The sequence below is a fragment of the Gavialis gangeticus genome, unplaced genomic scaffold, assembly GCF_001723915.1.
Source record: "Gavialis gangeticus isolate Ggan-Ray unplaced genomic scaffold, GavGan_comp1, whole genome shotgun sequence".
Classification (NCBI taxonomy): domain Eukaryota; kingdom Metazoa; phylum Chordata; order Crocodylia; family Gavialidae; genus Gavialis; species Gavialis gangeticus.
In genome coordinates, this window is record NW_017729032.1 from 217219378 (window position 1) to 217233775 (window position 14398).

The 14398-nt window shown below is 43.0% G+C and overlaps 1 protein-coding gene across 2 annotated transcripts in view; it reads left to right on the plus strand.

Moving 5' to 3' along the window:
• TMEM50B (transmembrane protein 50B) overlaps nucleotides 1-14398 on the plus strand; it is a 26583-nt gene that overhangs the window by 1102 nt on the left and 11083 nt on the right. The window contains exons 2-6 of one of the 2 annotated variants that reach the window (XM_019525143.1): nucleotides 7685-7858; nucleotides 8731-8843; nucleotides 9768-9835; nucleotides 10942-11034; nucleotides 13229-13286. In XM_019525143.1, the coding sequence (XP_019380688.1) occupies nucleotides 7760-7858; nucleotides 8731-8843; nucleotides 9768-9835; nucleotides 10942-11034; nucleotides 13229-13286 (431 nt within the window). In that variant the 5' untranslated portion in view covers nucleotides 7685-7759. The remainder of the gene's footprint in view (nucleotides 1-7684; nucleotides 7859-8730; nucleotides 8844-9767; nucleotides 9836-10941; nucleotides 11035-13228; nucleotides 13287-14398) is intronic. The other variant, XM_019525144.1, reaches the window with a different exon arrangement.

The following is a 14398-nucleotide window of genomic DNA, read 5'->3' on the forward strand; positions in this document are numbered from 1 at the left end:
TTCTTGTGGGCTAGGTCTAGTGTAGGGAGGGTCTCGAGCTAAAGAGTCTGGGGTGGAGGGTGATTGCTTACAGTTTCATAGTTGTTAGGGGCTGGAAGGGACCTTACAGATCATCAGGTCCAGCCCCCCTGCACTTGGGCAGGAAAGACTGCTGGGGTCGGTGGGTGTCCGAACCTGAGCCTCCGGGCTTGGGCCTGCACATAGGATGCCTACCAATGAGTTTGGGAGCATCTGGAGTCCCAGGGTGAGAGACTGGGACAGAGGATGCTTGCCAGTTGTCACACTGTATGGGGTGTTTGTTTAGGACTACTGAGTTTTGCTTGCTCAGTCAATATGGTTTTTGGACCGAATGAGTTCTGCTCAGTCAATACGATTTGGAACTGATTTGACCTAGAACACGAAATATATTATATAAAAAAATGCTTTATTTCTAGGTAAGGAGTCATAAGAAAGTGCTGGCAGCAAACCCAAAAGAGGCTGATTTGGGTTTTGCATTTGCTGCATCAATCAGTTGCCTCAAAAATCATTGTACATTTTGGGCACTTCTACTATTATTGATCATACGTTGTACAAGGGTTGAAATTATTGTACAGATATGATAATTATTGTACACCTGGCAACACTGGCCGGGGATGAACTGTGGCCAGCGGCAGGGGAGGATAAAGCAAGGGGCGTGCTTTGGCTTTGTGTTGCTTTCCCCCTGCCTCGGCTCTCCCCTCTGGCAGGCGGGTGAGAGCAGTTTGCAGGCAGCAGCAGGGCGTGGAGTTGCTGTTGGGCCACTCTGGGGAATGCCCAGAAGGGGGAGGGCAGGCACTGTTTCTCTTTGCTCCCATGAGAAGTGTGCTTTATTTTCTCTTGGAAATGAAGCTCCAGGTCTGGGTCCCTCATTGGGTGCCCCAGGAGATTGGCACCCAAGGAAAACCAAACCTGCATGCACTTACCACCGTGAGCCAGGGGTACTGTGTCCTGGCTGTTTCTGCCGCTTAGCTGTGTGCGTTTAGAGGTCATATACCCCATGGGTCTTTGTGCTGAGGCACTGGAGAATTTTCCCAGTAGTTTGTGGCAGAACTTGTCCTTTGTGTGTGGGGGAGGAAAATGGGAGGGAAGGGCAGGCAAGGGCTGCCAGAACTCAGGCAACCTGCCTGCATTCTCACTGCAAGGATTTCTTAGGGTGATGTCTTATATTGGACCAATTAAGAAATCCTTGCCTCTTGCTTTAATTTCTGGACCATTGGTGCTATGACATTACTCTTACGCTACCATTCCCATTGCAAAGTGAACAGTAAGCGAGAGTCTGGGTTCTAAACCAGTGCTCCCAGCTTGCCAATTGTGCTCCCAGCTTGCTGATTACAGGCTCCAATACTCCCAGCTTGTAAGCCTGCCAAGATAAAAACATACCTAAACATACATCTAAGGTTTTTCTTTATATATGGCAGAGGATACTGGCCCTAAAACCTGCATGTGAATCTGAGTTATATTTGCTAATGTGCTTTTTGGAGAAGTCTCTTAACCTTTACAGCCTTAATTTTTTTTTTTAAAGGCAATAATAATTTGCTTCCTTCCCTCATGGGGTGTTGAAAAACAAAATGCTGTGTAAGAACTGTGTATGAGTATCTCTGGTGTTTAGTTATGCACATATACAGTAGACTTAACCAATTTTAAAGGTAGCTGAAGTTCTAATTGGAGTCTGATGCCTGGTTTGCAGGAAAGTGTGAGATCTCTTTAATTCTTGGTACCATCAGTCAGTAGTTTACAAATACAGTACTTGGTACCACCAAATTGTTGGTGCTTTCAATCAGTATTCTACAAGCACTATCTTGGTAGCCCGTGGTAGTTTTTACAAATAGCTATATAAAGAAAGGGCAACAGAAGGAGCTCATCTACTCTCCTACAGCGACACTGAATGCTGGAGTAGACATTCAGGATTATGTTGTAGAGATACAGAATAGACACCCAAGATTAAGTTGACACTGTGAAGTCAGAACAAGTATCCAAAGTTAGACTCCTGCTTTATTTATTCTTTTTTTCCCCCTTCATTGGTGAATTCTCTGTTACTTAATTTTTTCATATTTATCTTCTGGTTCTATTGAAGTAGGAAGATAGGTTAACAATTACAAGCTTTTGCTCCAAAAATGTACTGTCTGCTGGTATTCTTTCTGATCAGCTCACCTTAAATGCTCCACCATTTATCTGGGCTATAAGATAAGGTTACAACAATAAACAGATTTCAGAGCCAGTACTAGGTACAAGGAAGGAATGCACTTTCTGATAAAGGGAAACAATGTGCAATGCCAGAAGATAGTTTTGCAATTTGTTAGATTTGCAGGGAGAATGAGGCAGCAGCTTTTTTGGCTTGCCTCCACTGTGACTGAAAACTAGTGGTGTGGATAGATGTTCAGGTACTTAGTGTAACTTACATCTGTATGCAGATATAATGTACATGACTCCCTTCTTGTCAGCACAGAGGCAGAAAAGGATCTTAGAGTCATTATAGACTCCAAGATGAACATGGGCCGCCAGCGTGGGGATGCAGTCAGGAAGTCTAACTGCATCTTGTCATGCATCCACAGATGCATCACGAGCAGGTCCAAGGAGGTGATCCTCCCCCTCTATATGAAATTGGTCAGGCTGCAGTTAGAGTACTGCGTCTAGTTCTGGGCGCTGCACTTCAGGAGGGATGTGGATAGCATTGAGAGGGTCCAGAGGAGGGCCACTCGCATGATCAGGGGGCAGCCGCAGGGCAGGCCCTACGAGGAGAGGCTATGAAACCTGAACCTGTTCAGCCTACACAAGAGAAGGCTGAGAGGGGATCTGGTGGCCATCTATAAACTGGCCAAGGGAAACCAGCAGACAATGGGAGAGTCCCTGTTCCCCTGAGCACTACCAGGAGTAACAAGGAATAATGGCCATAAGCTGACTGTGAGTAGGTTCAGGCTAGATATCAGGAGGCGCTACTTCACAGTCATGGTGGCTAGGAGCTGGAACCAACTTCCAAGGGAAGTGGTGCTGGCTTCTACCCTGGGGGTCTTCAAAAGGAGGCTAGATAATCAGCTAGCCAGGGTTGTTTGACCCCAGGATTCTTTCCTGCCCATGGCAGGGGGTCGGACTTGATGATCTGCTCAGGTCCCTTCCGACCCTACCAACTATGAAACTAACTACTACATTGAGAACAGTAATGGACAGCTATGTAGCTGCCCTGGGGTATGAGACACCATGGCATGGGGCAGTGGGAAGGACAGGTATTTTGCCTGTTTGTATTTAGCAAACAGTTTATCTCTGAACAATCTTGGAGAGACGTCTAAACTATGTAATTTATGCCAGTAGAGTTCTGTGCCTTAGGTTTTTTTTACTATTTCCCCACCAGATTTGGTGGAGTTACCCTGGTTTAGGGGATTGTGTTATCTGTTGTCCTTTTATGATAGTGTAGATGCTCGTAGTACCTGAAGTCCCAGGCTAAAGAGTCTGGGATGGAGGATGGTTGCCTGTACTTTTTGGGGGCATCCAAATCCCAAGACCTCTGGGATTGGGCGTGCACATAGGATGCCTGCCAATGGATTTGGGAGCATCTGAAGTCCCAGGGTGAGAGGCTGGGGCAGAGGATACTTGCTGGTTGTAGCACCATACATAGTGGAACAGTTGAGTTCTGCTCAATCAATATGATTTGGAACTGATTTGGCTATTTTGACCTGGAACACAAAATACATTAATAAAAAAATGCTTACTCTGTTCACCTCTGAATCTTAAGAAATTAAAAGGAGCCAGGCATCACTGTCCTGGTGCTTAACTTTTTTTAAGTGTTTAATAATAAACTCTTTTTTTTTTCTTCCAAGCATGCACTGTATAATTTCTGTGATCATTGAAATATTGTATTTACCCAAATCCAAGATGACTTGCAATTTAAGACTGTCCCCCCACTAATAAGATTTTACACATGGAAAATTATCAATTTGTTACAATTTTCCATGTAAAGAATCTAATTAGTGGAAGGGTGTCTTAAATTCATCCCCTCACTGCTATGGCAGGGGTAAGGAGCCAGGCCCCTCCCCTTTGTCCTGGGTACCTGTCCTCCAGGTGCTGCCCCACTCCTGCCCCCACCCCATCTTGCTGCTTACCCACTGCCAGGCACCCCTCTGCCATGTTCCCCACTACTGTCTGATCCTCACCCTTGCCTCCTGTGCTGCTCCCCACCCCTTACCTTCTGCTGTAGCTCTGTTCCTGCTCCAGGGCGGTCAGCAGCAGTGTGGCCTCAGCTTACCCCACAGGCAGATAAAAGCAGTGATAGCTCCTGGCTGGACTGGAGCTGGAGTAGAAGATAAGGGGGTAGGGGGCAGGTGCAGAGAGGGGAGTAAGGAGTGGGAGCCAGGCTGCAGGGCAGGGGAGGGCTGTAGGTCCTTTGCCCCCTCTACTTTGTGTTGTCCTCTGCTCTCCCCCCAGCTGTGTGCCCTCTCTCCTGCCAAATAAGCCATTCCAGACCGGGGCAGGCAGCAGCTCAGCTCAGGCTTCAGCCCCAAGCCCAGGGCCAAAGCCAGAGCTAACTTGCCACATGCCTTGGGCTGGTACTTGAATCCAAAGCAAGACCTTTTTCCCCCAGCCTGATTGGGTGAGGGGAAAAAAACCTCATCTTGGATTTGAGTAGATCTAGTACTAGAGTTATGAAAGTTTTTACTGGGGTTAATGCATGCCAGTTGCTCTGATATTATAAATCCATATAAGTCTGGGTTGGAAAAATAAAGGCTATATGTTCAACTGAGTCCTAGTAAAAAGCATTATGCTTTGGCTTCCTAGACTTAATTTTAAAAAAGAACTGACTTTATGCAAAATTTGTTACTAAATGGATTTTGAAGTCATCTGAAAATCTAACAGGTCACGTTTTAATGAGAGAATAAACTCTCTTAATAAGCCAGTATAATGATGAAAGTTAAAACCTTCTCAGTTGGAAGCAGATCAGATTACCAAATGTATTAAAGTTTTAAATATTATGACAGTCTGACTTATCTCAAAAGGGAGGATTTTGCAGGCAGGATATGTTGTATCTTTTTAGGAAACTAATATAGGTTATAGTAGGGGAACAGTAATATTAATCTTTCCTGTAATGCTTTTGCAATGTTGTTGTAAGGAAGGAGTCTGATAGCAATCTTATTTTGCCCTTATTTTTTAGAAACCTTTCAAAATTGAGCAGGTTTCTTGCTTTGAAGAGAGTGAATGGCTGGGATTGATGGCATTTGATAAAATGAGCTTGGGCTCATGAAGGCTTATGCATCTCTGGTTTATAGAATCATAGTTAGTCTGTAGGTGCTAACCTTGCTTCCAGATGTTTTATCAACTTTTTTTGTTTTCGAAACATTTGCTCAAACTTTCCTTGATTGGCATTTATTTTCATGACTCAGCATTCTAATTGTAATGTAGAAACTGATTTTCAGTTTGACAATTATTGAAAGTGTAGTTGTGGTCAGAATGAGTTTACTAGGTGTATATGACTAAAGAAAGCATAGAACAGGGGTGGCCAGCCTATGGCACGTGCCACAAGTGGCATGGGCAGCCTGTGGCATGTGGTATGTGGCAGATTGGGAAGAGGACAGGCAGCATGGTAGGGCAGATAGGGCAGGAAGTAGAAAATGGAGTAGCAGATTGAGCAGGGGGCAGAAAGGAGAGCAGTAGGTCTTCCAGGGGAAGGGGGTGGGAATGGCTCTCGGTGAGGGTACTGAGCTAATTTGTGCCACACTTGCCAAAAAGATTAGCTCCAGGGGGTATGCGTGAAGTTCATATCCTAAATATTTCTCAGTACTGTTTATTCTGGCAAAATGTAAAATTAATAATACTGTTTGCTGTTGCTGATCTTGAGAATGACATCTACCAATGAAAAAAAGTAATTGTATACATTTCACACTTGCTGCTTGGGAAAGTTGTAAACCACAGTGAAGTGAGGCACTATGGTATTCATAGCTGAAGAGGGGGTAGAGAAAGCTGGTGAAGCTGGAACAGCCAGTTGACTGAAAAAAAGCAACTGTAGCTGATACGCGTTGCAAGCTAGGAGGTTTGTGGTTTTGGTTTTTGAAGTGATTCATCTTCCTTCCAATTGCCAGATGGGTGTAGGAGCATCTTCACATTTATTAGGTTATACATTTACTAACCATAGGGAGAAGCTCAAGGCTGGGGACAGAATTAAGAATCTCAGCATCCTTTTCCTCATCTTGGGGGTATTTGCTATGGGAGGAAAGAAATAATAATCATGGAATTTAAAGGGTTCATCTTTAGTACTGATATATAACTAGGAGATTTAATTCTTTTGCCAAGCAGGCATCTGGTAATTTTTCAAGCCCCAGCTCTTAACAGCTGCCTTTACTGTTCTTGCAAGAGAGAAAATATTCATAGTATGCCGGTTGCATACAATATATTTAGTGTAATTTCTGTGTCAGGATGAATTTAAAAAAACCAGGAAAACCTGGGATTTATAGTGCTTTAACCTTATGGGAAAGATGTGTCAAACACTATACCTTTATTGAACTTGAATTTAAAGAACTTGTATGATTTCTTGGCTTTTATATAAAAGCAGGCAAGGTAATGTCGCAAGAGATTTATTTCTAAATGCAAAGTATTACTGACACAGACAGTCTTGCATCAGAAATATGAATAATTCATACTACACAGCTTCTAAAAACTTATAAAATATTAACAGATACAAACTTCAAAGACACTGAAGTTTACAGCAAGCCAAGTGCAGGGAAGAAATCTAGATTTCACTTTTCCTTTGGATTGTGAGCAGACCTCCCTGGGAGGAATTATTGGGAGTTACCTAACTTGGATATGTATCTTTATATGTTGCTGAGAGTTGTGTAGATCCTAGAGTCGATTTATTTTGTGATAGCTATTTGTTGTGTTCTTGCATACCTTTTTCTGGGCTAAACAGGCAACCCCCACGTAGCATTCTTAAATGGTTCCTGAAAAACCAAACCTTAAGTGAAACAAGAGTTAAGTAAAACCAAAAGTATTTGACAACCCTAGATGGCAACCACAGTTGTTTTCAATGACCCAAGATGGCAACTGTGAATGTTATACTGAAACTCACTGAGCGCTAAATGAAATCAAACATCAATTAAAATGAGTGTTATAGTAAATAGCACTAAGCAAAACAGCGTTAAGCAGGGGTTGCCTGTAGTACAGAGTTCTATAGTTCTAGCCTAAATCATAGTTGATGCATTGTGCATTGTTGCAGGTAAGAGCTAAATCTTGGACCCCAATAAATACTTAAAGCTGAATTTTGGATATATACCTGTATTTTTTTTTTTTTTTTTTTTTTTTTTTTTTTTTTTTTTTTTGAACCACATTTTTACTTGTGGAGCAGTATGTTCATTTTGAAATTATGATTGACTGCAACCAATTATGGACTGCGTCAGTGCTTTCCATAATATCTGAAGTTATAAACTAAAACTGGGATTGGGATTTTACCCTAATGAATGTTGTCCTCTGAAGACCAGTTAAAATTAATCTAGAGTCATGCTTCAGTGTTTGGATTGGGAGGTTCATTTGGTTTTTGCTTAGGTTGGTCTTGTGTAACCTAAATTTGACCAAACTTGATTGGAGAAAGGACACTTTTTCAAGGATTCTACTATTACCAAATGTGTCAACAATTTTTTTAGTAATAAAAAAGTGATGATACTCCTAAACTTTTTGGCTATGTTTTAAGTATTTAGGACTCAATGATTAATGAAAAATTCATGAAAGAGTACTGATAAGGAAGAAAAACCTAAGCATTAAAGCCATGGCAGGATTCCTGGACAATTTCCGATGGCCAGAATGCGAGTGCATCGATTGGAGCGAAAGAAGAAATGCCGTTGCTTCAGTGGTTGCAGGTGTCTTGGTAGGTATTTGTATAAAAAGAGAATGAGCTCAGATTTGTCAGTATGGCTAATGAGGCAATGGTGCTTTTTTGCATTTTTATTTTCAAAACTTCCCAAATCAAATTTGCTAAACTTCAGTGCTAATTGTGTTTTTTAAAACAATGTATTTCTTCATTATTTTTGCATGTTCATTATTTAGTAAAAGCTTTACCAGTCCTCTGGATTTGCTAAATTTTTGTTATAGTTTTTGCTGGCGCGGAGCGTTGACTTAAATTGCTGGAAGGTATTTAGCACAGTGGTGGTCATGGTTTTGGCCTGCAAGCCAGGTAAATGGTACAGGGTTTGTCTGCAGGCCAGATTGGGCCCTGTGCTGCCCCCATACACTGGGATCAGGCTCTGGGGGCCCGTGTTGCCCTACTCACCTGATTGATTGCATAGCACCACAGCCTGTGGGGATCCTCAGATCCATAGGAACCATGCAGGCTGGATAGCATGGTACCAGGAGCCAGAGGTTTACCTCCCCTGATCTATCATAATAAGATAAAATCATATTTTATCTAGCTGTATCATGCATAGATTGAGAACTTGAGTTCTGCCTTTCAGAATAGACTTAGCCATATGTTTTCTTTCAATTTTTATGTAAAACAAGCATCTCTAGTACCAGATACTGCTTTGGAAACATCAATATGAAGGTTTACTCAAGTTTCTAGTTTTTATAGAATATATATTTATATATCAAGGAATTTTAGAATCTGATTCTTAGCTAAAGAAAGGTATACTTATAAACTAGATTAGTGGTATGTAAAGGATTGCATTTTTAGCATGCTGTCTTGTCTGTCTGGACATCTTTCTATTTTCACAATACTGTGTGATAGTTTCATTGTCACTCTAGTTTTTCACAGGCTGGTGGATAATGATAGATGCTGCAGTAGTATACCCTAAGCCAGAACAAATGAACCATGCCTTCCATACCTGTGGAGTGTTTTCTACACTTGCCTTCTTCATGTAAGATAGCAATTTAATTGCTTATTAATATATTTTTAAAGCAGCAGTTTAACCAACATATACAATGTGTTCAAACTTTGGATTGTCAAGAATTTTTTTTCTGGATAATCCAGAGGTCTGTTTGTATATAATATATTTATGTATTTGTTTGTTCTTTATCTAGTAGAAATGAATTTATTTTTTCCAGAGTTTTAAAATTTGAATTCTTCAAAACTGATGTGTATCTTAGCTCAGTATAAGGAACCAGGCATTTCTTTTATACAGGTGATCCTCTGTCACTAGTATCTGGATTCCTTGAAAAAAACTCCTTCTGTGACGCTCAGTAACTTATATTAACACAAATTGGGTACAATTTTTTTTCTATAGCTTTTTTTTTTGTGGGGGGGAGGGATTTTGAGAAGGGGAGTTCTAAAACGCCTGTAAATGGCTTTTTCCTGTAAATGGCTTTTTCCTGTAAATGGCAGTGGCTTTTTCAGTATGAAAGGGTTACATTAGAGATATACAATTAGTCAGAGAATGTCATTTTTAGTGTTGTCTTTATCATGTTATCATCACTCTTTGGGGCGCCTTTTATATCATATTCTTGTCATACATAGAATTAAGTTTTCAGTAAAGCAGTTCGCTGTTCCAAAGTTCACATCCTACAGGTTGTAGACGAACAGACTCCCATCTCTGGGTGGTCCCTGTTGACTTAATTGAAATTCTGCTTGAATGTAAAGATTCTGCCCTTGTGGAACTAATTGCAAGATGACCTAAATGAAGATCTTGCATCTAGTCTGTGTCTAGAAGGGAATGACATAACAAGTAACTTTCTCAGGATTTTTTTTTCATGTTTTCAAAAGCTTTATTTTATGTTAAAATTTTTCTTAAGTTTTTACTAACATTTAAAAATCTCTTACTTGAGTTTTATTGTTTTTGTTCCAGGATAAATGCTGTCTCAAATGCACAGGTGAGGGGAGACAGCTATGGTGATGGGTGTCTAGGAAGAACAGGTAAATGTGTGGTTTGAAAGCTTGGCTGGATTATTTAATCTATTTTAAAATGCCCACGTAAATTCATTAAAAAATATAATTGATTTCATAAAAACTTCATAATTTTTTTCCTTGCTTAAGTTAAAAAAATCTTCTGTCTGAGATGCACTTTTTTTGGTGCTGTCCTGCCCCCCTTGTGCCTCCCTTTGCTCTCTTGAGATTTAAAACAAATTTGGAACATGCTACTAAAGCCAGAAAAATCTCAATTCAGTGAATTAATTACTGGAATGTCTGGTGTGGACATCGAGGAATGAAATCCCTATCTTCTACCTAAGACAGTCGTGGGAGAGGGAGGGCCTGCGATCTTTCTGAATCTTCCTCTGGCTTATGGATTGGAAGAATAGCTCTTGTTCTGATGTGCTGCCCATAAGGTGGTTTCTGTGGATCTGTCAGCAGCTCTCCTGTTCTTCTCAGATGTTTCCCTTTGTGCTGTGTTTTTTGGAGCCTGCGGGAAACTCATTTGAGGGATGTAGAAACCCCTCCTCCTGAGCCTTCTATATCACTTGCTTTTGTAGTCACTCTTTCCTGTGACAAGGGAGGGCCCTGGTGGCTTGCATATATGGGTTTTAACTTTACTTTGTACATGATTTTCTCTATCTTTATGTAGAGTAACTTTAAAAATAGCTGCCACCAAACCAAAGGTCTCTCACTTCTGTACCAAGTCACATTGTTGGCTTCTCTGTATGGAGGGGAAACTGCTTGTAAACATTGTACTACTGAGGTGATGCAGAATCGAATTGGGAGTTCTTGGTAATATAACTCCACCTGGAGATGCACTGCTAAAAGATGGAGATCCCTGTTGCACCTGGAGCCATTATAAAGGCACAAAACCTTCCCACAGGTGACTTTGAACTCTGTGAATAACTGACAATCACTCTTATCTTGGAAGAATCCCATCCTCTATAGGGGGAAGGCAAACAAGTTTTCCATCCCCAGGGAGGATGATGTGTTAGAAAGTCTGCAGGGGTATTCTTATGGACTGATCTGAGTATTGTCTTTTATAGCGCGTCATCTAATCTAATGAATCATGAAAGAAAACATTTTAATGCTTTTAATATTTCTTTCAGGTGCTCGTGTCTGGCTCTTTATTGGTTTCATGCTGATGTTTGGTTCACTTATTGCTTCCATGTGGATCCTTTTTGGAGCATATGTTACACAAAGTAAGTGTAGTTCTTCATTATGTTTGAGCAGAGAGGAGGGAACGGTTCCAAAGTAGAAACAAAAAAATAATTTTTAAACACAGTGCAGAATGTTCTACTCCAGTTAGTACTGTTGATTTTATTCGGTAATGAGGGTGAAATTTGCCATCATATCCATTCAGTTGAAGTTACTTGAAATTTTTGCAAGTTCACTGTATAAGGAGAGCCATACTTGGGTGTGCTGATTGAAAATTATACTGTGCATATTCCTGAGACCTTCCTTGTCAGCAGGAAAGCAGGAAATCCAAAATTTCTAATTGCAGACATGCAACATTCTTATAAGAGCTGAACTCTTCCTCTGGGTTTATGACTAGGATGACCACATGTCCTGTTTTTGCTGGGACAGTCCCATTTCAAACACACGTCCTAGTTTGGTCAAATTAGTGCCTTTGTTTCATTTTCAGAGCAACACCTGGGACTGGTATTGTAAAACAGGACTGTCTTGCCACTGTGCTCTTCCTGCTCCCAACCAGAGTTCAGAGACAGCTGAACATGCTGGAGAAGTGGGGGCTAGGGTGAGAGTGGAATGCCCTGTTTTAAGACTAGGGAACATGATCATCCTGTTTATGAACCTTCTTATATTGGCATGTGAGATCACCATGGTTGCTGGCAGACATTTAAGTTCCATGATTGGGGTTTAAGGAATTTTATGCCCCATTCCCCAAATTGCGTGATCTGCCCTGCATTCTGGGAATGGGGCATAAAATTCTTCAAACCCCAGTTGTCATTGTCAACTGCCAGTGTTGGGAGACACCTGCAGCTGGGGAGTAGGAACCTCCTGCAGCTGCTAGGGAGCCAGGAACTTCCCCCTCCTCAGGTGCTGCTTCCAGGGGCATCTAAGAATGTAAAAAAAATCAGGCATGCAGCTCCCAACTGCACACCCACTTTTTAAGGGTCTGGCATGTCATGAGCCCAAGTTCTCTGGGTGCTGTAAGACCAACACTGGGGAGAGACTTCCTGATATTAGGCTCCCAGTGCACCTCATGGTATAGCTTGGGATTGGGAAGGAAAACTGCCTTTTTTTTCCCACAGCCAGTTAAAAAGGTGTCTGAGCAAGCAGCAGAGTTGGGAAAGCTTCGTCAACCCCAGTTGCTAGCACCAGCTGGCTCTCTAAACAGGCAAATGCAACTGGGGATGAGGAAGCTTTCCCATTGCCTGCTGCTTATGTTGGGTGCCTCTTTAAAACTGCTCATGGAACTGAGAATGGGAAAAGCAATTGCATCCACAGCTGTGCCTGGCATCTTCCAGGGACAGAGCAGGGAGTAGCCAGCCGTGAGACCTGGACGTGCACCCAGCCTGATTCCCACTAATTGGGCCAGGGGGGCAGCTTTTGTGGCTTTGTCCCCAGGGCGGTCCAATGCTGAATCTTGATACACAGCTTAGAGTTGGGATTCAGCACTGGCAGCCCTGGTCCTGGTTTGGACTCAGGTAGTCCCCTGTCCAATCCTCAAGATTAGGCAGGGGAAGGCTGTGTGCCAGATCATGGAGCTGCCCCATGCCCTGAGTTTTGCTGGGACCTGGCACCTTAAAGCGCTTTAAAAGTCAGTGGCTGCAGGGCAAGGCTCTTTAAGGTGCAAGATCCTGGCAAGCCTACATCATTGTCTGTATCAGGATCAGGCTGATGCAGACAATGCATCCAGCCTCCAGTCAGGTCCTGGATGTGGAGCTGCCCAGACCGTGATGCTGACAGTCAGCTGATAGTCAACATCAGGATGCAGGAGCACACAACACATTTAGTTTATGGCGCTGTATAAACCAGGCACAAATGTTACATAGTTTTTGAGTAATGTCTTGATGGCCTTTTTTATGATGCCATGACTTGTTGCTGTTTATGGCACAGTTAACAAGGTATTCATGCCAGAAATATAACATGTGCCAGGGACCTAAAGATTGAATATATTTAACTTAGAATTGTGTAAATACCAGAAGACAGCAATATCAAATCCAGGCTATATATTGGGCCCCTTTTATTGTAACTTTGTAATGTTTTTAATGTAGTTAATCTGTCAACACCAGTGAGATTGAGAAATTTTATATTCTTCCAAAGCAGTAATTTGAGTCTGTCCAGACAGTAATATTGTGAATACAGTATTAAAATATACTTTTGTAATACAGAAGAATTTCATACTATTTATTGCACTCTTGTATTTTTCAGACATTAACGTATACCCAGGACTAGCTGTGTTTTTTCAAAATGCATTGATATTTTTCAGGTAAGGACCTTTGTGTATCTTTTATGCCTAAAAATGTCAAAACTGTGTTGGAGTGGTTTATTCTACACACGGTTCTCTTATGAAGGAGATAACCCACAACTGGGTTCATGACAAATAAAGTCTCTTTCTGCTGCACTCAATAGACAAGGTTTACTCTCTGTTTAAAGGAGTAAAAGCATTTCTGTTTTTATACAACTAAACACTATTGGAAAATGATTGTTAAATAGCAGCTTCTGCCTTTTTAAACATTAGGAGCCTGAAGTAAGGCTCTGAGGTATCTAATATACATTTAAGTCACCTGGGGAGTGTGCAGCTGTGGGGCTGGCCAGAGAGCAGGACAGAGCTGGGGGTGGCAGCCGGAGGGCTGACTCCCCACCCCTCTGCACTTCTGGGGACAGGGGAATGGGAGAGCATGTACCCCCTGCCCCCCCCACCTCCCCCGATTTGTGTATGGGGCAGGGATAGATGAAGGCTGTCCACGGTGGGCTTGGGGCTCTCTGCCCTGCTGCCCTCCATCTGGGGACCTCTGCAGCCCAGCAGGTGGAATCTGGCATGGGAGGTTGGAGTGGGGTGGGGAGCATTGATGCTGCTCCCACAGACACCACTGAGAGCCCTGTGCCAACCATGCTGCCATGGCAAGATGCCCCGTCTGCCCGGCAGCAGCAAGGGGCAGAACTCTGCACTGCTGCTGCTCCTGGGTGGACAGGGGGTGCCTTGCCATGGTGGCGCAGCTGGCATCGGGCTCCTGACAATGGACAATGACAATGACAAATTTCCCCACCCTCCTGTGCCAGGTCCCCCCTGCTGGGCTGCAGAGGCCTCTGGGGGAGGGCAGCAGGGTGGGGAGCCCTGCAGCAGGCAGCCTGCATCCTCCCCTGACCCCCTGGGCTCTGCTCCACTGTGCTTCGGCCATGCCACACATAGGCGTGGGATACGGCCTCTGTGGCTGGAGTGCAGCAGAGCAGCTGCCATCTCCCACATGTGACAGCTGGGGTTTGGGTGCTGGTGGGGTAGGCAGGGAGCTGCTGGCCCTGATCCTGTAGCCCTGGCAGCTGGGGGCTCTCTGTGGAAGTGGGGAGGGTGGGGGGCTGCAGGTCAGGAGTGAGGGGCAT